The following is a 26275-nucleotide window of genomic DNA, read 5'->3' on the forward strand; positions in this document are numbered from 1 at the left end:
GACCCAGGGAAGGCGCTGAAGTCCCTTCAGTGGCTTTCTGCCCAGGGCTCTGTAGCTTCTGCTTTTAAGCCTGTCCTGACCAGGGCATGAAAGCTGCAAGACGGTCACCCTGGGAACCTGTGTGAAGTCACAAGCTCCAGAGCTCAGGTCTGCTAGCTCCAGAGCTTAGTTCACAAAGCCGATAGCTGAGGTCAGACCTTCCAATGTTTTGGCTGTTTGAGCAAGATTAGAGCAAAATTTAAAAGGGCTATTAAGAAACACTCATCTTAGCTATCCTCCTGCTAATACTGCACTGGTATGAGCACAGGGTAGCAGCTAACTTTAAGCAGCAGTAGACTAGACTCTCTACTGCTAACATGTTAGCAGCCACATTACAACTTTCACAACTGGCCACATCGATCTCTTTTCATAAGACAGATGCCAAATTCTGCTTTATAAGTAAGATGTCAAATACAGGTGGAGACTTCTTACAAGCTACTGTGGCTGATCAACAGAGCCCTAGAGTAGCAGAAGGCTCAGAGGAGATGGGCAAGGTGCCCATGAAGCTCAGGAATAATGGAGGGCATGACTCATTAACCACAGTTGTTGCACAGAAAGCTGACTTTATCTCAACACAAAGGAAACCAGAGGGTGACCTTTGTTTTAGATAAGCAGCTATATCCACTGAGTGGATCAACTGGTGTAAAAGTTTCTCCCTGAGACAGCCAGACCAACATGGGGGAGGGAGGTGTATATGTGGCTCAGCCCAACACAGAGCATAAAACCTGAACAACCACTAAAAGAAATTCAAAGACAGTAATGGGCTTGAGCTGGCTTCAATCCATGTATTCCTTCCTGACAACTGCGAATGCCCAGGGCCATGACAGACACTGGTGATAGGGATCACACTGGTATCACGATTAAGTTGTATATTGCAATTGCTATATTTTGCTAAGTGCATACATTTGTAATATAATTTCAGTATATTGCTATATCACTCTGTTAAATCTAAAATCCCATGTAGCATCAAATACCTTCCAAGTAAACTTACGTTAAGCATTACACACACTCTCTATGAAATAGCTGAAAGAACCTGCTCAGAGAGTACTGGAATCTAACACCTGTTTGCAACTGTTTTGGAAGAAAGGAGGAAAAAGATACACAGGAAAAAAGCATTACGTAGAAACTCTTCAAAACCCTAAGTGCATCAGGTTAGGAATCAGGTCTCAGCAACACAATTTCATTTCAACAGGACAAACTATTCATTTGCCACAGCCCTCCAGCCAAGAAATAGGCCAAAGAAAATAATCACTAGATTATTAGGTGACAGATTTATTTAATGAAAGATGATGCAAATATTTGTCCTAGATCTACTACATAAAATTAACTGTTTTTTCCATGGAGAGGCCATAATAGATGAGACAACTCTTACATTAGGAACTTTGTCTACTGGAACTTAGTCTGCTTAGACTTTTACAACTTTTTTTTTGGTTATGTTATTAGTTATTTCATAGCAAGATGTCATAAGTGTATATATTATACATGCACACATTTACATAAATCTTAGCTAACAGAAACTATGAGAAATTAAAATGGTATTAATATAGCAAGTCACACACTTTTAGAATTTTAATTGAAAACTAGCAACTATTATTCAAAACTATTATTCAGCAACAATACACATAAAGAAATACGCACTAAAGTGGAAGGTTATGAAAAGAAAGAGTAGTCCTTATCAAAGGGAAAACTGATTAAAATATTTGACCAGAAGTCTCAGTGAGAAAGAATAACCCACACAATACAGAGCACCAAATAACACATTTTTGGGGCAAGAGACATTGAAAATTTCACTATTTCCCATTTCTGAGACCTACTGTTTTCCCTTTTTTAGGATTGGCCATGTTCAGCTAGTCCTTGACATGATATATTTAAAAAGCTATATACATGAAGGAATATACCATTCTGTATACAAATAAGAGTCTACACACATAATGTTACTATGGATGAAATGAAACTGGAGAAGCCAGAGTGGGCAACTGACATTCTTGAATGAGGAATCTGGAACAGTTTCCATAGGAAGCAGGAAAGAGTGCAGCCTCCCTATCTGAGCAGCATTTGGAGAACATGCTATACACAAGTGAACCACAATTCTACTACTTATGGCTCTGCTTCAGCTTTACAGATTCTGTCATGATGATGGTTCCTTTGTGTCCAGCTTCTCATTCAACTGCTCTCTGTCTGGAAGAAAAGTGTACTAGTTATGACTCTAATACTCAATAAGTTGACAGAAACAGTTTTGAAAATATTTGGCACAAGTTATAAAATATTTCTAATTGTTGATAACTGTTCCAAGTATGGCAAAATTATCCCCTATCAGCACCATCACTGTTTTAACCAAAAGCTAAGTGATTTCACTACATCTGTATATCAGACTTAAGAGGAAAGCATTGCATTTGCCTTCCACATCAAGAAAAAGTTTGGCAGCCTAGTTCACTGTTGCCTCCTACACTGTCCAAAATACCCATTCTACCCTTCTTTGAAGAGAATTTTTTTCTGTCACAGTCATTTTGACAATCTACTGCTACCACAGCCTTACCTGATACCTACACAAATACTACGTCAAAATAGTACCAATAGAGTGTTAAGTTACATATTACACAGAGGTAGAAAGGATTCTGTGTCTTGTGAAGTCAGTCTAAGTTATTAAGAACGTCTTTCAGAGCTGTAATGAGCAGCCTTAGACCAGCAGAATTAGTTTTTTTCTTACAAGTAAAATTACTGTAAACAAGTATTAAACAATCCAACCTAAGATCACTTACAACTAAGTTTATGTATAATCTGAGATGCCACATATAGCAAGCCTTATTCCTCAAACATTACTTGAAAAACCATTACCACCTTTACCTGACAATTTCAGGTGGCAAGCCTATGCATAAAATAGTAAGGAACCATGAGGCTAAACCTGAGTTAAACACCTAGTATTCCATTAAAAATACCTGCTTCAGTGATAAGCTCTTCTGTATAAGCCATTACTAGCGCATCTTTATTTACATATTTTAAAAATTAGTCTTGCAGGAGACCAAACACTGCACTAACGAATAAATAAACTAGAAATTTATGTTGGAGATTGGGGAACAGGGAGAAAAATCAAAATATTTCATAATATAAAATATTACAGACTAGGAACTGACTTTGCTAGCAAAAGTTCCAATCTTCTACAGTGAAGGCAAGTTTGTTCAGAGCAAAAAGCACTATTCTGAATTTAAGCTGGAATTCTAGAAATTTATCTGCAGCTGACTCTATTGCTAATGCATCTTTAAGCTTTTTTTTGTTGTTTTTTAAACACCCTAAGTAGCTGGAGATCACCCCAGAAAGTCAGATGAGAACTTTTTCTGCTAGTTTCAAGATGTTCCTATGACTAGGGGAAGGAAAAATATTTACTTCGCTTTATGCCTTACTTTCTGCAAGGCATAAGCAGAGGAATAATCCACCTACCCGCACTTCCACAGCAGGGTTCATCTGCTCATACTAGGATATCTAGGGGAGCATATCTAGTGGCAGAGTGGTCAAAATCCTGTTGTGAAAGCAAAGATGACACTTACCCTTCAATTTATGCATGAAGTCAAAAGGGGTTTTGTGTATCATTGATGCCATTTCCTCCAGATCTTGAGAAAACATCAGTAAAGGTGACAGGGAATGTTTACTTTCAGAAAAAGGTAATGGTGATTGCATTTTGAGAAAGTCTTCATCCAAGCAAAATAGTCCTTCTAGAGGAAGTTCATCTTTTTGTGCGTTTTCTAGTGTACGATCTAGCTCTGAGCTAGAACTCAGAGATTCATCTGCAATTAGTGTCTGACACAGTTCCTCTTCATTTCCAGATAGAGTCTTTTTCAGCATTTCATATCTGCCAAGAACAGACTGTAAATCTGCTTGAGCATCTCTCTTATTTTTTGTGCCACTTGGTAAATATTTGTTGTCCAGTATATCAAAATCAGTCTCTGAGATTGCAGATTCATCAGAATTTATGTAATCAAGTTCAGAGAGAGTCTCATGCCATATCCCAAACTGGGCAGCATCACAACTGTCAGAACTTACCACTGGACTCGAATCCCACAGCCGAGTTCTATCCACACAGGAATGCTGAAAGTGGTCTGAGGATAGAATAACTGTTCTCTTGTTTTCTGCATAACTATCTAGAGTATTCATGCTTTTCTTTACATATGGAGTTGCTTTTGGATTTTCCACAAAACCTCTGTTCAAAACAGTACTTTCTAACTCCTGTTTCTCAGTTCTCTCACTCTCTGATATTCCAGCTGTTTCCTTCACTGGAAATTCATTGATGTGATTTATCTTCATCTGCTTTCGAGGTGAAAATTCTATCCAGCTTAATTGGGACTTCCTTTCTGATGAAGCAGAATCAAGGTCAGATACAGGAGATAAGGAGGTAGAACAGGCTAAGCTAGAGCCAGCTTTATCCTGCATTACAGGACTAGCACCCTTTGGAGCTTCTGTCATTCTTTTGGATGAGGCTATCTCCGTGCTTGATGAGTCCTCACTCTGAATAGCTTTTCTCCATGAGCTTCTAATTTCAGTAACTAAATGGTAAAAAACAAGGTCAAAATTTATGACTTTCATACCATCAAATCATCTTTCTTCTGTCACTCTAATAGCACTACATAAACGCTCTCCTTCCTGGATTACCTAACTGCTTTATACTGTTTATGCTTAGTTTTCCCAATCATTTCTCCTGTGAACAGAAAGGGGAATCCACATCGAGGGGTGATGGGGGTGGAGGGAGGAAGGGGAGGTGGGAAATCTATGCCAAGTCAAATTCAGTGTGCTGTGATACACCAAATGAGCCATTAGGAAAACTTACAGCTTCACTAAATTAGTTTTTTCTTCTTATGTGACATGTACAGTGTCAATGAACTAGTCACATTTTTATTCAATGCCTGATTATAAAAACCAGAATTCTAGACTTACGTAGATTTTCCGGAGTTCGGGGAATTTGTCTCCTTGTGATAAATGGGTTAGAAGCCAGTGAGCTAATGAGATCTTCCAGCTCCATTCCTTTTTCTCCGCTATTCTCAGGTGAGTGAGACATCACTGCTTTTGCAACCTATAGAACATTAGGGAACAGTAAGTCCTGAAAAAGCATAATTACAACCTCTTTATTTCTGTCAGTTATGGCTCTAAACGAACCCCACTCTCCAGATAACCTGAGGTGTTCAGAACCTCCTGACTCTTCTGCAATTTAGAGTAGTGTTTGGGCTTACAATGGGCAGGGTATACAAAACCATATCCTACAAACATATGATTAAGATACGGGATTGACAACAGAACTCTATTTAAACTTCCCTCACCTTCTACTAATCCATTTTTAAAATAAGAAAAATATACCTAGAAAGAAAGTATTTGAGACACTACTCAAGAACTCCATAGGAATGAAGACTAGGAACTGTAATTACATACATGTGAACATTTCAGCAGCTGAAAGTTAACACCATTTCACTGAAAGGCACAACTTATTTTCCAAACCAAGTTGTTGCAAGCTATATGAAAACTCTTGTAAAAGAACTCCTCAGTTAAATCTTACTAAAACAAAACACTTAAGTCCTTGCTTAAAACTCACAGGACACCTGCCAAATATCTTGGTTGTATAGTTTCAGAAACAAAAGTGACTGCTAAATTGTAAATATATGTAGTGGTTCATAGATTTAAAGATGAGAGCTGATAGAAGGCCAACCTAACTGGCTACAAAAATCACCTCTATTAAAAGCAGTATTCACTTCAAGATCATGTAAGACTGCATTAACTACATAAGCTCCATGCTTTCAGGATCTACTTCATTGTATAATCCTTCCCTAAAGTTATTAGCAATGATTGCTACCTAACAGAAATAACAACTTTTAATGCATGCATATTATATGAGATATTTTGCATTATCTTTTGTCATCTGTTCTCTGAACTTTTAGGCCATTTATGTAATAAATAAACAGAAGAAAGTTAATTAAACAACTTTTCCTAACCTCTTCTGCCAGTTGTTCTCGGGCTTTCTCAATGAAGTCTTTTCTGAGAGGACTCTCTCTCTGGATAACATGAGCACCTGTATTCTCCCATGCTTCTACAATGCTAGGCTCATCCTTTCCATATTTTAAAATATTTGCAGAGACAGGCTGTTCTTTCTGATTGCAAGTTTCAGTATGCAAGTCCTAGAGAAATACACAGGGATTAAATATTTTAAACTCAAGTATCAAAACTAGCATGAAGGAACTACTATACGAAATTCAAAAAGCAATGGCCTTAGTACTTATATCAATTAAAATATTTCACAATCTTAAATTCTAATTAACCAAAATATTTTGACCCTCATTGTATTTAAAATAGCACATAAGCAGTGCCTAAAATAGAGTACTGTACAGAACATTTATCACCCATCTTCTGCAACTACAGTGGACATGGTCCAGTACTAACCATTGTACATCCAAATTGCCTTTGGGCCACATTTATATCCCTTAAACTACCACAACTGCCAGGGTATTCGTATGGTCTAGGAAAGAACACAAGGACATGGTGTTCAACGGTATTTGCCTCCAATTTCCAGTACAACACACATCTACAGTGCTGCACTGATCCCCAGTTGTTGAAACAGTCTCTAGTGTGAGCATTGCTGCAGCTCAAATGATTCCTTAAGTTCTCTTATAATCTAGGACTGATTCAGATCTGTAGTAAAGTCAAACTTCAATCAATGTAAAAAATATTATTTCCAAATTTAACTTCTCTGAAAGGTAGGAAACTACTAAAGGATAACCTTCTCAAGTAACTCGTTGCTGATTTCAGATGTGCTTGTCAACTCCGAAGATGTTGAGGAGATCCTAGAAACAAATTGCTATTTTAGAAACAAACAGAACAAGTGGCAGGCAAGTCCTAGAAGAAGCCAGTTACATATTGTGTGCCCCGTATCTGTCCGTTACGATTTCCCTCAATTCGTCCCGGTCATCAGAAGGCAAGTTTACTATAGGGAGAATATGTGACAATTAGAGCAGATTTAGCCCTAGTTGTGTATCATCCTCCCAAACTATTCAAGTTATAAAACTTCTCTCGATTACCAAACAGAAACAGAAAGGTTTTTGTGATACATTTCTGCAAACAAGACGTCTATACTCTGCAGGAAAGTTTTCTGCAGACTTGATAATGTACTTTTCCTTGGCTTTCTTCCTCTGAATCAACTCTGGCATCTGAAGGCCTATTCATATATTAACTTATTAATCACAGAACAGTTGAGGTTGGAAGGGCGTAATACATATTATACATATACATACTTACACATATTAATAAGATTGCCCCCCCACCCAGTCTTCTCCAGGCTGAACAGCTCTTTCAGCCTCTCCTCCTATGAGAGATGCTCCAGTCTCTTCATTATCTTTGTGGCCCTTCCTTAGGCTCACTCCAGTAGCTCCATCTTTCTCTTGTACTGGGGAGCCCAGAATTGGACACAGGACTCCAGATGAGGCCTCACCAGGGCTGAGCAGAGAAGGATCATGTCCTGTGACCTGCTGGCAATGCTCTGCCTAATGCAACCCACGATACCAATGGCATTCTTGGCCACAAGGGCACATTGATGGCTCATGATCAGCTTGGTGCTGATGGCTCATCCAGGATGAGCTGCTCCACCCCCCTTCCAGGTATCAAGGTGATCAGGGAAACCGAGTGGCCTGGAGTTCCCTGGGTGCTCCTTCTTGTCCTCTTTGAAGGATGCAGGGACCTTTGCTTTCCTCCAGGCCTCAGACACCTCTCCTGAATTCTATGACCTTTCAAAGATGATTGAGAGCGGCCTTACGACGACGTTGGTCAGCTCCCGCAGCACTTGTGGGTTCATCCCACCAGGGCCCATGGCTTTGTGGATGTCCAGTTTGCTTCAGTGATCCCTAACCTGATCCTCCATGACCAAGGGAAAAATCTTCCTTTCTCCAGACTTTCTCCCTGGTCTCCAGGACCTGGCCAGCCTGAGGGCTGGTCTTAGCAGTAAAGACTAAAGCAAAGCCAGCATTCAAGATCTCTGCCTTCTCTGTATCCTTGGTCACCAGCGCCCCATTCAGTAGCAGGCCCACATTTCCCCTAGTCTTTCTTTGCTACTGATGTACCTACAGAAGCCCTTCTTGTTGTCCTTTACATCATTTGCCAGATTAAACTCCAAATGGTCCTTGGCCTTCCTAGTTATATCCCTGCATACTTGGATGACATTCCTATATTCCTTCCAAGTGGCCTGTCCCTGCTTCCACCTTCTGTGCACTTCCTTCTTCTGTTTGAATTTTGCCTGGAGCTCCTTGTTCATCCATGCAGGTCTCCTGCCCCCTTTGCTCAACTTCTCGCTCCTTGGGATGCACCATTCTTGAGCTTGGAGGAGGTGATCCTTGAATATTAACCATCTCTCTTGGACCCCTCTTCCTTCCACGGTTCTATGCTATGGGATTCTTCCAAGCAGGTCCCTGAAGAGGCAGTCAGTTGGTCAGTCAGCCTGAAACTGGCAAGGTGGTCTTGTACTAACTGCCACATCAGGTGGATGTGATATGTGAGCAGTGGACTACAGAAGTATTCTGAGAAGGCTCCACAGATGTAACATTCATCTCTGACAAGGAAGTTTCTATTATTTCCATCTCTATCTATTTCTTGTTAAAAAAAAACATACCTTCTTTTTGGTGTTACTGTTGACTTAACCACCACATTTTCCAGTCTCTCATCATCATCTTCATAACTTGTATCACAAATTGATTCAAAAATATCTAGAAAAGAAATGTTCGCGTATTTTTATTGCTTCCATTTTTTTTAAACTCAGGCTTCCTGGATGAAGCAAATTACTCCAATTACTTTTGTAGAGCAACCATGATACTTAACACCTCAAGAAAAATACATACATACATAGGCAGTGCAGGGAATTCTTAATCCCTTTGCTCAGGTACCACCTGCAGCCATAGATGCCACTAGCAGCAGCACCTACTTAAAATGCTCCTGAATGCATGTTTTAGAGGCATGCTTCTACCTGCTCCCCTCACTCACCTTTTATCCTGCAATCCACCTTCCCTCAAACTACAGTCCTAAACTGATGTCATCTTTGCCCGCCCCCCGCCCCCTCCCCCCGCTCTCCACACACACAGGCACCTCAACCCTGCAAAGCAGAAGTTCACCCATTTATTTCCCCCCCAATCTCCTGCAAATTGATAGTTACCTCTGTGGACATACTTATCTTTCAGAGCTTAGATCAGTGCCTCAATCCAAAAATGGCACACTATATACAAGTGTTTTGCACATTATCAGAGGTACACGTACCCCAGTTCAGGACTCTCTGGAACAATATATGCTGATTTTGGTGCAGATTTCTGGTAAAGAAACAAAGTTTGGCTACAGAAGTTCTTTAATAATGCAAATTTTGACTTCTGAGAATGTAAATGGCATTCTCGTCTGTAATCATCTCAACACCTGCAAAATCTGAACCAAGTTCAAGAAGATAGCTGAGGTTAACATTTTAAAAATGCTCACCATGCTAGTGAGCAGAAAGTGACACTAAACATTACAAGTTTTCTTTTTGTAGTGGCTGGGTTCTCAGACCAAGTGTCTTATCCAGAGTAAAGAGAAAGCCACAGATACCAGTTTCTCTCAAGCCTCCTGGCATTACCAGAGTGTCACAGCATTACGGCACAGTGCTTTAAAACTTTGTAATTGGTAAGGCAGAGGGCCTTCCATTGTCAATTCTGTAGACTCTCACTTGCAACTCGCAACCTTCTACCTGCATACCCTCAGGTCACAGGGGCAGTGTTTTTACCTTTGTAGCCAAAGGGCTCTTATCCCTGTCAAATTCCAACATTCTGTTGGTTATGTCACTTTTCCCAAAAGGGACCAAAACTGATGTATGAGTCACCTTTTCTTCCCTGCTCCTTTCCCACCCTTGCTTTGTAGCTTCTAGTTTAAAACTCCATGCTACAGACAGTAGTCCTTTAAATATTAAGTACTACCCAATAATACACAAGCACAAGGCTTATAAGCCTATTAGCATATGCAACATCTGATCAAAGTGTACTTTGATCAGCACTATTAACCTCATGAGCAAAAGCAACAGGAGAGCAAGCAACGTCCTGATCAAACTGAACAGTTACTGTAGTAAAAGTATTTGGGAGAACACCCACTACACTGGAAAGAGAAAGCCAGAGGAAGATTCTCATGTGAGCAGACACCAGTCATTTCTTTTCCCACTGACCACTGCAGACAGATTTTCCTTTCTCTCTCTCTCTTTCCTATTATTTCTTCCACCTAAAACAACTTCTGCAGCTGGGAGTTTATGTATTCTCTGGGCCCCATGAATAAGTCTTTGTACATAGAAGCCTTGAATCTACAACATCCTTTGTTATGTTGAACACCAGATACCAAACAGCACCAGCATCATCTTTTTGCAGTATCAAAAGCTTCAGAGAAACAGTTTTCACCATGTCATATTTCAAAGTAAAGCTATTCTGGCAAGCAATCATTCATTATCAAAGCTTATCAAAGAAACTTGCAAACATGAGCAGGGAGTGGACTCCAAAGAACTTCTAAGAATGGTGGGGCCAAAAGAAGTTTCTTCAGTTCACCAACCTGAAACTGATACTGGATGCTGACAGAAGACGCTATTCTCATAAGCTTCTTCTGTTGCAGGATGAAAAGAAAGGGGTTCCATAGCTGGTAACAAATCAAGTTCCTTTCAGGGGAAAAAAAAAATTTTTACACAAGAAAACTAAGAAAAGGGGGCACATTAACAGCCGTTAACAGACAATTATTTGCATCAGCATTTCCACTTATTAGTGGTCAGATCCAGTGCCAAACTTTTGCTTCCTCTGCTGCATACGTAGGTAAAGTTAAGACCTTTGATCTCAGTATCAGTGTTAGAAGGCGAGTTATTGTCCATTCATCAAGAACATCATTTTAAAAGGGGAAACAAAAACTCAGATATTTATGACTGACAGCATAAGAAAACTCAGTTTCACAGGATAGAAAAAAAATAATCAGTGAGCTCTTACTTACATTGATCCACTGTCATGTCATGATGGTTCTGTCTCCCATCACAAATTGGGAAATCAACCATCATTAAGATGAACATATTTATCTTCAAGAGAAACTACTTAATAAAGCAATTTCTACTATGTTTTGCTTAAGATACATTATCTGAAGATTTAAAGATCAATTGTTGCAATGGAACACACTAGCTTGCATGTACATCCTCTCTCCAATTCACCTCCTCTTTTTCCCAGAATTAGATTAAATGAACACTACTTACTGGATCCTGATCTGTAGTTAAACAAAAAGGAGAGTGACCAAGATAACTTTTCCACTTCATTTGCCACTCCTTCTGTTTTTCAGAAATAGATTCACGTACTGACGTACAATACTCTCGCTCTACTTTTCGGCTGTAAAATAACAGCAAGAAAAATGAATGATGAACATGAACCCATCTATTGGCAGAGAATATTTCTACATTAAAATGGAAGACATTTGTACTCCCCTTATACTGAGAAACCTTAAGCATGTAATAACTTATTTGTGCATGTGGTATCAGACTAACTGAAATCAAAAAAACTTAAAAAAAATGCTGCTTAGGTTACTTTTGTGTTTCCTTATAGTAAAATGGGAAGAACTATACTAACACACGTACAAGCCATGAAATGCAAGCTTAAGCTTTCCTTAAACAAGTCTCAGATTGAGTCCTAAAAATCTCAGATTTGATTAATACACCAGGAAAAAACAGGATCAACTAGCAAACCCCACCCTCAGAAGTAAAGCCTAAAACATTCATGAAATGTCAGGAAACAAGGGCAAAAAGCTAAAGTTATTCAGAGAAAACTTCTAAGTTGAAAACTATCTAAATGTGTAACTAAGACAAAAGTGAATTTCTCAGATGCAAAGGAAAGACTGAATTAACATGTTCTCAGTACAAATGACATTATTTCAGAAAAGGCTCCAAGGCAGGAAGACATGATCCTCAGACTAAAGAATAAGGAACTCCAGAAAATTACCTCATTGTTTTCAAATTCAACAGTATTTTATTGTTCAGTTCAGTCATATTCTCAATGTACTGAAGATGTGATTTTAATTCAAGCTGATGACGTTCATCTCTAAAGATCCTCAGGGCTTCATTTAATAATTGAATGACCGTTAAGAAATTCAGTTTTTCTGCTTCATGTATGTTTCCTATGCACAACTTCAAGTGTTGCAAGCAAGAGAAAAATGAATTATCAAACAGATACAATGGAACAGTATCAGTTATACTTTCTGTATTTAGTGCAGGGTCAAAGTCTCACTTCGTGTTTTGATTCAGTTCCTGTCTCATTTTTTAAAAGACACTCCAAATATCAGCCTCAGTTTCTGTATTCCAACTTAGTAGCACCTACTTGAAAGCAGGTGATAAATGATATGAAATAGCCTCACTTCTGCTAATCAGACAGTATTTAACCACTGCTCCAAAATGGTACAGGTCTAAACAGCACCATATACTACACACTGGAAATAAAAACCAATTAGGAGCAAAAGTCAGACTGGCCAACCTAGTTCTAACATCTGATCAATGAAAACTGAAGCACTAATCAAACAAACTTATCAAGGCGGTTGTTGAATTTGGGGCTTTAAAAAAGTTCATAGTTGAAATAACTGAGACATCACAGCAGAACAGTCATAACAAACTTCTTTATCTAGGTCTAACAAGTTAAATATACCCTCTCCCTCCTTGAGCAATCATCTCTTATTTTATCACCCATGAAGTAAAACTAATCACCCCTCAACCCTCCCCCCTGCCTTTTTCTTTTTTTTTTTAAGCTTATTACAGTCCTGGGTATGATTACACTTTTAGAGATTTAAAAAAATATATATCTAGTTCAGCATGAATGACAAAAATCACTTACCCTGTACATCTCACTTTCAATTTTGTCAGCCAGCAGCTGTGGAACGCTGACAGTAACATCAGTTCCATCTAAAGCATACTGGTCAACACGACCTTCAAGTACAAAATCTACAACCTCCTTTTCCTTTTCCAAAGATGTAAGGGTATCCATTATAAATGTCCACATACTGCGGATCTTAATGAGCAAGAAGGACAAAAATGTTGTTAGATGCTTGCCCTAACACCTATAATGGTAGAATATCAGAGCATAAAGATAACTGAGAAGAGCTAAAATAGTCACAGGTAGAGAAGCAGAAGTACCAATATCTGAGAGTAAGTGCTGGAGGAATGTTAAAAGGAATATAGTAATCTGCTACAGTAAAAAAATGCTCACCTTTTGAATTCTCTCAGTTTTGTCAATTTTGCTTTGGTCATTTTTTTTCATCCTACATGCACATGCAAAAAAAAAAGTTCAAGCGGACTACAATGAAACTATAGTTTATAGTATTTCATAGAGCTGTGTAAGAAATTGATTTTGTTGATGGTAACTTAGTTATAAGGAAAAATACTCACTTTGAAAATTCTATCTGCATATCTGCATATTCAAGCCTTATCTGCTTTATTTCTTTAATTAGCAACCTAGAAAGAAAAGTAAGAGGTAGAACAGTTTTTTTTTTTTAAATCAAAGTTTTTACTCTACTGGTCTCAGAATTCCCTGCTAACTTATCATGCTTATTCTTTCCAAATCTGAATACTTAGGCAGTTTTAAAACCATGCAAAAATGGTACTTTGGTTCCTCACTCAGATTGTGCAGAAAGACAGCCAGGGAAACCATTAAGATATTTGTAAATTAAGCTGTCATTTATTCTATTGCAATCAAGCAGCTCTTACTAGACCCAAGAACACTACTGAAATTACTAGAAAGATACTATCAATACAAACCTCCAAATATATTCTACAGGCAACTGTACAATATCGAAATCCCTCAGTTTCTAAAAACTAAAGCCACTGCTATCCAGAATACTGGAGTACAAATGGCTGCAACAGCCAAAGTTCAGGTGTCAAATGCCCAAGACCTACTTTTAATCAATTTTAAACACTTAGTGGCCTGATTTTCAGAAACACTGGATGCCCAACTCATAACTAGTTCTAAAGGCTCTTCAGAGGTGCCTTGTTAAGAGCAGAAAAAACAGATATTTAAATAAATAAATAAATAAAAACTAATTATCAGTCAGGGGGAAAGCAAGGCCATTAATGCTTCCCAAGCAGGGAGAGAGGAGATAGGTCACAGAAATCAGACTGATAGAGAAGTCTAGATGACTGATCTCAGGAGATCATCTGGTCCAAGCTTCCATTGAAAGCAAAGCCTTCAATTAGATCATGTCAAGTCACATCTTGAATGCCTCCAGTAAGCAAGATTCTACCACTTCTCTGGGCAAATTATTCCAGTGTCCAATTGTTCTCACACTGAAGATTTTTTTTTTTTTTTTAAATGCAGCCAGAATTTTCCCTGAGGTAACTTGTACCCATTGCCTCTTGCACTGTCAGCATGCATCCTTATGAAGAGATTAGCTTACATTCTCTGTAACTATCTTTTAGGCACTGGAAGATTGAAATTAGACCCCCGCCCACACCCAAAGCTTTGTCTTCTTTAGTCTAAAGAAACTCAATTTCTTCAACCTTTCATCATGCATCAAGTTCAGCAACACTCTAATCATGCTGGTGACCCTCTGCTGAAATCTTTCCATGCTTTCAGTGTTTCTCTTCAACATGATGGGGCAGCGATGGGAAGGCATGGGGGAACTAGAACTGAACACAATCAATATTCTAGGTGTCACCTAAGAAGTACCTGGTAATGTAAAATAAACACATTTCTTGTTCTGCTAGCTATGCTGTTCATATAGCCCAGGATATGGTTGGTCTTTTTTGCTGCCAGGACATACTGCTAACTCATGCTCAGCTTGGGGTGCACCAGGACCCTCACCCCACCTTCTTTTTAGCAGAGCTCCAGACAGTCAGTCCACAGCCTGTGTTGCTGCTTGGCATTATTCCAGAACTTTACACTCACCTTTGTTAAACCTAATACAATTCTTTTTGGCCTAATCTTCCAGCCCAGTCGAGGTCTCTCTGTATGACAGCTCTTCCTTCCAGCATATTTACCTTTCCTCTGAGTTTCACACTACCTCGGAGTTTGGCAAGCATGCATTCAATCCTGTCATGTAGATCTCAAAGATATCGAGTAGTACTGGATCCAGTATCAACCCCAGAGAAACTCCATTTGTGACTGTTTTAACCAGTTTTCTACCATCTTGTACTCTAGTACAAGTTCATATCTTACTAGCCTATTAACAAGGTTGCTTAAGGAGATCGTGTCAAGCATTATGGTAAAAATACGAGGTAGGTTATGTCCACAGCTCTCCCTTCATTCACTGAACAAGCTTTTTGACTTCTGTGATGAAATTAGGCTGGTCAAGTACTATTTACTCTTGGTAAACCCATATTGACTTTTTTTCCTAATGACCTTCTTGACCTTCAGGGGCCTCTAAATAGCTTCCATGAAAGCTTGTTCCATAGTTTTCTCAGAGATTGAAGTGAGACTGACTGGTATGTAGTTTCCCAGATCTTCCTTTCTGCCCCTTTTTGTTGACAGGCATAATTGCCCTTTTCTAATCATCTACGACTTCCCTTGTAACTTTCCAAAGATGACAGAGAAGTTCTTCAGTGATGTCAGCCACCTCTCATCATCCTTGTATGCATCCCATCAGGTACCAAAGATTTGTATGTGTCCAGTTTGCACAGATGGACCCAAACTCAACTTCTCTACTATCAGTAGTTCACTGTTCATTTCATCATTGCTACTTGGCACAGAGGCTTGGGGGGCTGACCTTAACCATGAAAACTGAAACAAAAGAGTGCATTGAGTACCTCAGCCTTTCTGTGACACTTGCAACTAACTTGCCATTCCATTCAGAAGTAGACCTAAATCCTCCTTGTACTCCCATTTGCCACTAACATACCCATAGAACCCTTTCCTCAGGCTCTTGCTAGTAAGAGCGTCAGCTGAGCTTTTGCCTTTCTAACCACATCACTGTACAGCCAAGCAATACTTCTATATTCCTCTTTGGGAGTCATTCCCCTCTTCCATCTCACATGTGCTTTTTTTGGCTTTTAGCTGAATTAGTAGCTCACTGTTTTAACTAAACAGGCTGTTTTATTGTTATGCCTGCTCCTTCTTCCTCTTAAGGTGATGCACCAATCTCGTGTTTCAACATGGCTGTCTCTGAAAGTCTCTCAGCATTCCTGAGCTCCTCTGCTTTCTACAGAATCCCACCTAACAGTTTCCTGAGCAAGTTCAAATCTGTTCTTCTTAACTCCAGCATCTTTATTCTTCCACTTCTTCTCTTCATATCCCCTCAGATCTTAAACTCTACGGTCTCATGGTCACTGCTGCCAGAGATCCCATTGACAGTAATGTCTTCAAATAAGTTTCTCATATTTGTAAGCACTAAGTCCAGAACAGCATCATTCCTAGTGAACACATCCAGTGATTGCAATAGGTAACCATTGCTGATGCCCTCCAGAAGTTTCCCAGACTGCTTGTGCACTGCTGTGCTGCTTTCCCAGCAAATATCAGGTCAGCTGAAGCCCTTTATGAGAAACAGGGCCTGCAGGCCTGAAGCTTCTTTGAAGGCTTCTTCAAATTTTCTTGACTGGGTGGTGTGCAGCAGACACCCACCATGAGATCTCCCTTAACTGTAACCTCTTTGATTTTGAGGCAAAGGCATGAAACCAACCTGTCCTCTTGTCCATAGTTAGTTCAAGGCACTCAAACTGCTTTTACCTACAGCACAATCCCTCCTTCTCCTCCACCCTTTCCTGAATAGCTTGTAACTGACCACTACAGTACTTGTCACATGAAGTATCCCACCCAGTCTCCATAAATTCCAATACTACAGAACTCTATCCCTGCACACTGAGTTTTGATTCTTCTTGTCTCCCAGACTGCAAGTGTTTTCTCATATCCAAGAGTAAAGAAAGAGCATAGTTTTGGTGAAATAATTAAGGATTATGCAGGACAATTAGAAATGTGTCCCAGCCTGATAAAGCAGAGACCAAATACATCTTGAGACAGTCAATTATTTCCTAAGACATGACATTTCAAATATCAAGAAATCATACTGCTATACGTGCAGAACTCCTTGATCACTTTTAATGCCTAAGCAATCACATTTTTCAACTACATCATCTCCTAACAGAACTAACTTCTTTACATGACATTGCTTTACAAAGGGCCTTCCACACAGCAGAAGGCTTAGTTAAGGGTGGTAAAGGGAGGGGATGGGGAAAAGACAAAAGCTCTGATCACAAAGCATCTTACAAGGTAAAACAGAAATATAATCTGTCCATAGCCTGTTGAAAGGCTAACAAATAGGAAAGTTAGCTTCTATGAAAATAATCCATTTTTAAGTGCATTACTTACTGTGATTTTTTCTTATATTCTTGAATTATAAAATCTTCCTTTTGAAGAGTTTGCAGAAATTTATTATATGCCACTCTGTATCTTGCTTTTGCCTTGTACAGATCCTGAGGTCTTAATTTTGCAGTTTGAGCAAAAGGTATACCAGTGCCTAAATGAAAGTTAGTACTTGTATTACATAATTCACTTCTAGCTAATTTAAGACTGATAGATTAGAAAGTTATTTAAAGACTCACAGTAACAGATTCCCATTTTACCTGGACTGAACTTAAGCATGCAATGTACTGTCTTTCTCACTAATTCTTTTCTGTTGCATATATTTTCCATCCCTCACTCTCACCCCTTTTCCCCTCTTCATGATGTCACCAAACACTACAAAATTCCTAAAACAAATAGTTCTCATCCTTCAGAACTCCTAAAACTGCGAGAAACACCACAGGATGACAAACTGTTTTTTGGACTAAATCACTGCTGCTTTGTGTGCATATGTATCACTACACCCACGCACATATATATTGCTACACCGTTATATACACAAACTTTCTAGAAGCAAGAGCCTTAAAGCAAGAGAAAGCAAAACAATCTGCACTGTGTATCAGCAGGAGCTCTGTGTAAATGTACTGCAACCCCACAAAAGATGTGGAACCGAGCTGCCAACTCAGGCCTACTTAAAGTTCTCAGCATTCATTAAAGTCTTAACAGACTCATCGTCAAATATTACAAATCAAGTATTTTTATTGTTTGGTTACGCTTACCTACAGAGTTCACTTTCATGTCCTGAATCACTACATATCTTGCAAACTGATACATTAGACGAATAAATTTAGGACCACCAGGAGAAAGAAATAAAGATGTCACAATTTGTGGAAAAGTGTTTCTGCATTGATCCTGGAAAAAATGAAACTGATTTTAACACAAAATTAATCTAGGAAATAATGCCTAAGCAAAGCTACCAAATATTTAGCTGAGTATCAAAACACTGCAGATGTGCTTACTAGCAAATCTGATGCAAAGCTGGGCTACTTTGCTAACATGATGACAACCAGTTCAGCCAAAGGAGAAGACTAAGGCCTTCTGGATATTCCCCCCTCCCAAGCTCTGTATATGGAATGGACAACAGTTTCAAGACAAAGACTGTAATCAGTTTGAGGTAAGCGTTAGATATACTCTGTTCTTCTCACTCCTAAACTTTCTATCTTTGGAAAAAGGAAATGAAGTCTTCTTTCACATTTTCTATTGATGCCATTAATCAGCATACTTTGTTCCACTTCTGCCTTACTCAAAAGTTTGGCACTGTTGGCATTCACTTTGTCTGTTGTTACTCAGAAACCAAAGTGTTCCAATACATAAAGATCACATTTCTAACACTACTATCAAAACAAATGCATTATGAGAAGGACACACAAGAACCAATGATACCTCCACCAACTAATTTGCTTTGTCTGTTTTCCTCAGCTCACCTGAAGCTGTAGTCTCTTTCCCCATACGTGGAAAACTTTTAACATTAGGCTGTATGCATCTGAAGCAACTACTACAACTATCAAAATAACAAACATCTTCTGAGACAGCTTAAGCTAACACCTCTCAAGGTGAAGCAAATCATTCTCATCTACAGTTAAAGAACCCACTACAAACTTCTGTTTAATCTTATGTAACCCAGATCCAACCTAACCCATCCAAGATTAAGGATTAACTCATCTAAACTGTACCATACCACAGCTCTCTCTTCAAAGAGGTTTAAGACAAACTACATGAAATAAGACCACCTAAAACTGAATCCTTTGGTAGAAAAGCCTTACTTAGAAATCTAAAGCACCATGTGCTCTCTCAAGAGAAGAGTGAGGTCACAGAAACCACTAGAATATTAATTTCCATTCTTCACCATACTTACTGCAATGTCTTTTAGCCAGCTACAGCATTGCTTCCTAAATTCAGGATCTGTTTTTTTGTCTGTTGGAAAGGAACAGTCTCTTCCCATTTAAAAGGAAACAAAAGAAAAAGCAATTTCAAAAATTATTCAGATATTCAATTATAAAATTAACCATTATAAGAACTACACTAAGACAAAGGTTTTAGTAATATCTCCTGGCAGAGGCAGAGAATGGTTACACCCTTCACTCAGAACAGCTAAAAGGTTGTTAAATGACAAAGTTTTCTTGCCATAAAATGTTGGCTGTAGACTCTTTTTCAGATTTATCTGCAGTTCTTTTAAACTCAGGAAAAGGGGGGGGGGGAGAAATAACAACAGTCTGAGGGCTGAAACTTTTTATATCAAGGGTTGCCATTTGGCCATTTAAAAAACAAAAAGTATAAGCTAAAATAGCTCAGCTACATAAGGAAAACATTAAGGAAGGTTTTTTTTTGTCACATTGACTATTCTGGCAGCAATCTAACTGGTAAAAGTATTCCAATGTTTAGTCAGGGAAGAGAATGGGAGAGACAGACTACTTTGCAGCTATAAAAATTTCTACTGAATTGGCCAAGTTAGAGCTACTATTAGAAACTGCTTTAGTTAAGGTAAGTTGTTCTGGCACATCACAGTTGTGATCAAGGGAGAAGTTCTCTGAGAATATTTGTTTTTCAAAAGACAGACCACTTCTTCCTCAACAACCCTGTAAGCCATTTTTGACTATGTTCACAGTATTATTACTAACTGCACAAGCCCAATGCTTACCCAAACGTTGCTGCTGCACGTGATGGATCCAGCTTAGTAAACAAGAAGATTGCAACGACATAAAAAGCATTGTTGTTCGGAGCATCAAACATGTTCCTAATAAATAAACAACCATGTCAGAAAGAGCTAGGCAACCAACTTCACGCAGCATTTTTACTGGTCACGTAAGAACACAAAACATTATTTAAAGTGCTGTAAATGACACATTAAATACTTTTGCATAGTTAAAACATACATAGCCTACATAACGAAGGTGAAATGAACTGAAATTTTGTCTGAGTTTTCAAATCAACACGTTTGGCGCCAACCAGCCTCCCTGTTCCGTGCGGCCAGGCAGGATGCGCCAGCCAGACAGCACGAGTTACTGCTGTTCCCGGCTTCCATTTTCTCGGGCAGACACAAAGCAGGCCATTTATGCAGCTCAGGCCTTTTCTCGGCGCTACGTGTTCCCACCGCCACCGCCACCGCCACCGCCCACCCCAACCCAGGGCCGGCGGCGACCCGCCGCCTCAGGCGCGGCCCCGCACGCCGGGCCCCTCGGCAGCCCGGGGCCCCGCTGCTGAGGGCGCCCTGCCGGCTCGCCCCGCCTGGCACTCACACGCCCAGCGCGCAGCTGCTGCTGACGAGCCCACCGACGGCCGCCGGGTCGAAGCCCAGGGCCAGGAGGTAGAGCCAGAGGTGCTGCTTCTCCCACTGCCTGCTCGGCCTGGGCGGCATGGCGCGAAGCACTCCCAGCCGACACGAAATGGGGAATGCGCCCGCCGCCGCTGCCGCTGCTGCCGCCGCCGCCGCCGCCGCCGCCGCCCGGGGCCGCGCCGCAGTCCCCTGGCCCCGCCGCGCCCACCCGGGCACGCAGGCCGCCAGTGCGGAGCCCGCCGCCGTCCTGCCCGCCGCCGCGCGCCTCGCTAACGGTCCCCGGGGCGGGGCCTCTCCGCGGACTCTGATTGGCGGAAGCAGAGGCGCCCGCCAACAGCCGCCTAGCGCGCCCCTCCATGGCGCCTCCTGGGAGATGTAGTCCGCGGCCGCCGCGGGGGCTCACGGGAGCTGCCGTTGGCGGGAGGGGGGCGGGGCGGGCGCGGCCGCCGACAGCCTGTAACGGCCTCAGGGAGGAAGGCGGGCGGCCCCGACCGGCATTTCGACAGAGTTTCCATCGGTGCTTGAAGGGCCTTACTGCCCTTTCACTGACCCAGCTCCTCAGTTAGGACTTTCTGTTTTCATTGCCCCTAATCAAGACACAGCAGGGGTATAATCCGGTCACCAGAGAGGCTGGCAAATAGCTGCCCTTCAAACATACTGAGGCAGCGGCTGGAGAAGGCCCTTAACAATCTGGCCTAATATTAGTCTCGCTTTCAGCAGCAATTTGGACTGGATGACCTCCATGTGGCCCTTCCCACTTAAATTATTTGATAATCTGATCACAAACATTAATATGAAAGAAAAAGAAAAACCCACACCAGCAAAAGGTTATATAATTCAAACGTTTATTTCAAGGCATTTTCAGTGACTATAAAGTTTTCACATCAAGCGTTATGTTATTAGAGAGTAGAGGTGCCAACCTCACAGCTATATTGCGCCAAGAAACATTTCTATGCAGAATCAGCAGGTGTACAAAAGTAGCACCACGTAACATCTCCAGATCTCTTACAGCCACCCCAGTGACACCAACAAGATTTCTGCATAGGAAGTTTGACACGACCCATATATAGAAACATAACCATCTTGCCTCTAATCGAGTTCCTAGGTACCCAAATCACCTACTGAAATCATACTGTGTGCAAGCAAATGCAGATTCATTATTTCTTAGAAAATACTTAGTTCAGGTATGTTCAAAGATGTTCACTGTCACCAGAAAAATTACCACTTTCAATTCACTTTCTTCTCCATTATTCTTTCTTTGAATGTGCTTTTGTCCCACATCTGTTTGTATCCCTCCTTTTCCTTCTCTTTTTCCTTGCTCTTTCCAGTGTTTTCCCCCTTCTTTCTCAGCTGTCTTCTTTATTACTGTAAGACATTTTTAATCATTTCTTCTAGTTTCAGGCCCCACAACCAACAGCATCAAGATGGCCAAAATTCTTGCACGCAGGAGGCATGCAGAAGGAAATGGAGTCCTTTCTTGCATAAAGCACTATTGCTAGATTCGAGCCCAGCAAGAACCACCTGAGAAAATCTGAGCCAGCTAAGGTCTGTTACCCCTTCCAGCAGCAGAGGTAGATGCAGAAGCACTTTACACATAGGCTGAAAGGGGAAATTTTCCCAGTGAATACGAGTCAGCTCCTTTTGTTGGCATACCTTTGTGTAAAGCACTGGCATGTTTTCTTGGCTACTGCCAGCAGGAGAACAAGTATCAGTACAAATCATTAGCAAAGATTAGATCAGTGGGATACACTGATTAGGCTATATCTGGCTTCCAGGACAGGAGTTTGACACTCATGCTATTGAATTAACCTCGCATGCAGGAGAAAAAAAAATCAGAATTTTGATGACACTAAGTGAAATAGTGCTGATTCACCCCCCCCCCCCCCAACCTGGAAAACAAAACCCCAAAGCTAGGTAGTTTCATCTTTATATAAGTTAAACATTGTGACAATACACCAGATCAAAAAGCCATTTTTATGCCTTTTCTTTATTCAGCTCTTTGCCCTGCAGTGAAAGGGCCATTTGTGCGTGAAAAGTCTTGTTGATCTTCTTCATCCAAATCCAAAATGTCTGGGATATCATCTGACTCAGAAGACAAGTCTGTAATAGTGAAATCTGGAACCTGCATAGGAAGGAAATTTGAATCAATTCCAAAGTAGAACTAAATAAATTTGTGCAGTATTTGTGACTGAAACCAAGGGGGGATGAAGGTGCTCTGCATCTCTAGAAATCAGACCCAAAATACTGAACACAGATTAAAAAATGCTAGTCACACATTAAACATGTATTAAGACAGACAAAACATTAAGCAAGACATAAATTAGTTGCTTAGGAGACAGGATTTTATAGTAGAGGTGGAACAGAGCTGAACTCATTTGACTGTATTTAGTGAAACAGTTGACTGGAAAATTAAGAAACAACATTTTTAAATTTGTTTTTGCGTTTCTTCTTTCCCCGGGCACAATGGGTTATATAAAGGAACCTGCCTAGATGAGGTTCATACAAATTGTTCTATACTGCTTTGCCAGTCTACTACAACAAACTTTTCCTGAGGAAACAAGTATCTGGAACTGCAAAACTGCTTTGGCTTCTAACTCGATGTATAGTATTATTCTGTGCTATTAAACAAGGTTAAACAGTTAACCACTGTTGAGCAGGAATTGTCAGAGACATTAGTGATACATGGATGTTATACACCGCTAAAAACGTTGGCTAGGACACTTGGGGACTTAAGTCCCAACCCTCAAGTACCATTAGTAGGACTTAATTTACTTATATCTGATTTTTCAGAAGTGCCTAATGAAGTAATTAGGCACAACCAGTTTTCCCCAAGTGAAAAATACATGTAGGTATAGCTCGATTCATGGTTAGCTTTATTATTGGTGATGTGAGGAAAACTTGGGAGTCAGGCATAATATCAGCATATAACAATGCTGTATGTTGACATGGCTTTGGGTTCTGCATGTACAAAGCAGCAATAACTTGAAGAGGTATCTAGGCATTTTTTTAACTTAAGCTCAATGCTGACTGGAGAAGTAGTTTTAGACCATTCCCTAATTGCAAAAAACAAAACAAAACAAAACAAAACAAAACAAAAAAAACCCCTTGCTTATGACTGACTTTCATGAAGGACATTCTGGAAATGCTTTGCCTCCTATGAAGATATATCAGAAGAACAGAGAACACAAAGAAGGAAGAGATTACTGTTGCAACTATTAGGCTCCAGATACCTAGCACTGAAGATGAATGACTCAGTTCCTTGGAGATGAGGTGAATATAGTGCACCACTGACTTAGAAATACTAACTAAAATATTAATTAAAATAAAACAGAGATTCAGAAGAATTTAAAGAGCATGTCACATATCAGGCACAAATATGAGTTCAATGAAATGCCCAGTCCACTCTGAGACCCTGAACTTGCTCCAAAGAAGATCAGTTATCTTGGTCTCCTAAAAATCAAGGGACACTAGAAATGGGGGAAACCAAATCTTTCTACCAGAAAGAATTACCTTGTACTTTTCTGGTTATAGCAGTTTACCTAAAACACTCTAATTAATGCATTTAGAGACAAAAATATGTTCTCTTATTACACCAGGCATTACTCTATTTCATATTGCAGTACAAATGGAGATATCTTAACATGCGTAGGAGAGGATGTGGAATTTAGAGTCTATATGAAAATTAAGTTTAAAAACATGCCCAAATAGATAGCTTAGCCAATGCTTTATTCTGTGTTTACACTGAGCAAGGTATATGACCACACTGAGTAACAATATCTGACCAGTGATAATTTTCACTGCAGCCTAGGTTTAAGGTACTTCCACTACTCATATCCATGTTGTTCCTATTGAGAATAGGGTAGTCAACCTCTCCAGTTTAAGCTTTCTGCTTTCTTCAGTCTCTTTAGCATACACACTATGTGCGGCTGAACTCCTTTATGGAACTGTAAGATATCCATAGCCATAAAAGGGTTTTTGCCCCTGGTGTTATGGGCAGAGGGACCTTCACTTCCCTGTTACCTTTGTGTTTAGTTGTAGTTTCATTTCATAGTTGATGGGAAGATGAAACAAAGCAGTAAGTCAATTCTCATAATAAAGAGTAAGGCTAGATATGACTCTTCTACCCATAAGTCCTCCATAAGAGGCAGTTAGATCCTCTTACTACTTTATGCAATAGTGCAAACATAGTCAAACGCTGCTGTCTCAACACCCAAATTTAAATGCCAATACCAACATTTTTAATGTATTTATTCTCTTCCTGCTTAAGACACTTATAGAACTGAGCCACTAGCAAGCACCTTGAAATATTCCTTATTCTGTAGTTTTAGAAGCACTCATTTTTATTTTTAGTCATCAGAGACTCTATTCAAAATAAATCAAATTTCTATCTTAGTACAAGAAGAAATACATTTAACAAAATGCCACGCACAATGGCCAGCAATATGTTGCATGAAGGCTTTCTGACCATGCGAATGACCAACACACAATGCTGGAAAAACAAAGTTAAAATATGTTTTCTCTTTTTAATTAAATGGTTCAGACAAGATTTTTTTTTGTTACTAAAAAGCTATCTATTTTTCAGACAGAAATGATTCGTAAGTTGTTTCCAAAAGCTTTTTTACTGTTTTACTAGTTGCATAGTATTACCATAAGTTGCAGACTGGGCAAGGTATTAATAAAAATAACATAATAGCAAAGAACAGGAAAGGTTTCAAAAGCTTGCCACCTTTCTTTAGTTTGGAGACTAGCTACATCCATGCTGAATTCCAGTCCTTATTGAAAGATTTATATAAAGTATGTATCCTTGCCATCTTCTAAGAAGATGACTAAGGACTAAGTACTAAGAAATGACAGAAGGCTTTGTAACATCATTCTAGCATTAACCTAAATTCCATTTATTTTTATTGTAGCATTCTATTGCATAGTCTTTTTATAACTTTTAAACATCATCAATTTTTATCTAAGAACTTTTAAGATGTAATTCAGATTTCACCAGTGCTTATTGCACTATGAATACATTATGCTAGGTAGAACTATTTACAAAAAATTTAAGTATATGAATTTATAACAAAAGTTTATCAGAAATGATAGAATAATGGCATTATGTTAAATGAGCCTGGAAGGCAGAAGAGGAAGGCTAAATACTGTAAGTGATTTTGAGTGATCTCTTGAAGAGAAACAATCATTTTTGAATGCTACAGAACCTTACCAGTGATAATTGTCTCATTAGCATTCTAAACTGTACCATCCCCATTTTTATGCAAGTAGCAGCCTTTGATACTTTTTCCACTTTATCTGCCTTGCCTAAAACAGCATCACCTATTTCATACCATTTTCAATCCATCTGGCCCACCTGCTCTTCAAAAAGCTTCTAGAGAGACTCCACACCTCTCTCTTGTTAACCCCAGCTATTTTCTCATCTCATCTCTCTCACTGTTTTTAGACAAGGAGCAAGCAAGTTTGTGTAGTGTAACTGAAGTATTTAAAACAAGTAAGTGTAGAGAAACAGGTAAAATGACAGGGACAGTCTATGAATAGTCTGTGCTCTATTAATATTTTAAGGTTCTCCTCCTTTCATTTTGGAATTTTCAGCAGATATTAGAAGGCA

General features: G+C 39.7%; 2 protein-coding genes and 1 non-coding gene across 6 annotated transcripts in view; all 3 read right to left on the reverse strand.

Moving 5' to 3' along the window:
* Positions 1-1291: 1291 nt before the first annotated feature.
* On the reverse strand, positions 1292-20968 carry HAUS6 (HAUS augmin like complex subunit 6). Of its 3 annotated transcripts, none has more exons than XM_026097843.2 (17): positions 20630-20968; positions 20032-20127; positions 19249-19327; positions 18113-18245; positions 17361-17508; positions 13454-13519; positions 13275-13326; positions 12903-13076; positions 12021-12205; positions 11285-11414; positions 10606-10708; positions 8669-8762; positions 6791-6854; positions 6009-6191; positions 4963-5098; positions 3582-4574; positions 1292-2213 (listed from the first exon to the last, which is right to left on the reverse strand). In XM_026097843.2, the coding sequence occupies exons 1-17, from the start codon at positions 20746-20748 to the stop codon at positions 2203-2205; spliced, it is 2766 nt and encodes a 921-aa protein (XP_025953628.2). In that variant the 5' UTR covers positions 20749-20968; the 3' UTR covers positions 1292-2202. The 3 variants fall into 3 exon arrangements, with proteins under 3 accessions (XP_025953628.2, XP_025953626.2, XP_025953629.2); XM_026097841.2 differs by having other exon boundaries at positions 1292-2217; XM_026097844.2 differs by lacking the exon at positions 20630-20968 and having other exon boundaries at positions 1292-2217; positions 19249-19325; positions 20032-20099.
* Positions 6926-7055, reverse strand: LOC112981897 (small Cajal body-specific RNA 8). Its single transcript, XR_003258852.1, has one exon. It is a non-coding gene; the product is annotated as a small Cajal body-specific RNA 8 (non-coding RNA).
* A 527-nt stretch (positions 20969-21495) lies between the features above and the next one.
* PLIN2 (perilipin 2) overlaps positions 21496-26275 on the reverse strand; it is a 45353-nt gene continuing 40573 nt past the window's right edge. For both annotated transcript variants that reach the window (XM_026097862.2, XM_026097860.2), the window contains one exon: positions 21496-22789. In XM_026097862.2, the coding sequence (XP_025953647.1) occupies positions 22655-22789 (135 nt within the window). In that variant the 3' untranslated portion in view covers positions 21496-22654. The remainder of the gene's footprint in view (positions 22790-26275) is intronic.

The sequence above is a fragment of the Dromaius novaehollandiae genome, chromosome Z, assembly GCF_036370855.1.
Source record: "Dromaius novaehollandiae isolate bDroNov1 chromosome Z, bDroNov1.hap1, whole genome shotgun sequence".
In the NCBI taxonomy this organism is placed as follows: Eukaryota; Metazoa; Chordata; class Aves; order Casuariiformes; family Dromaiidae; genus Dromaius; species Dromaius novaehollandiae.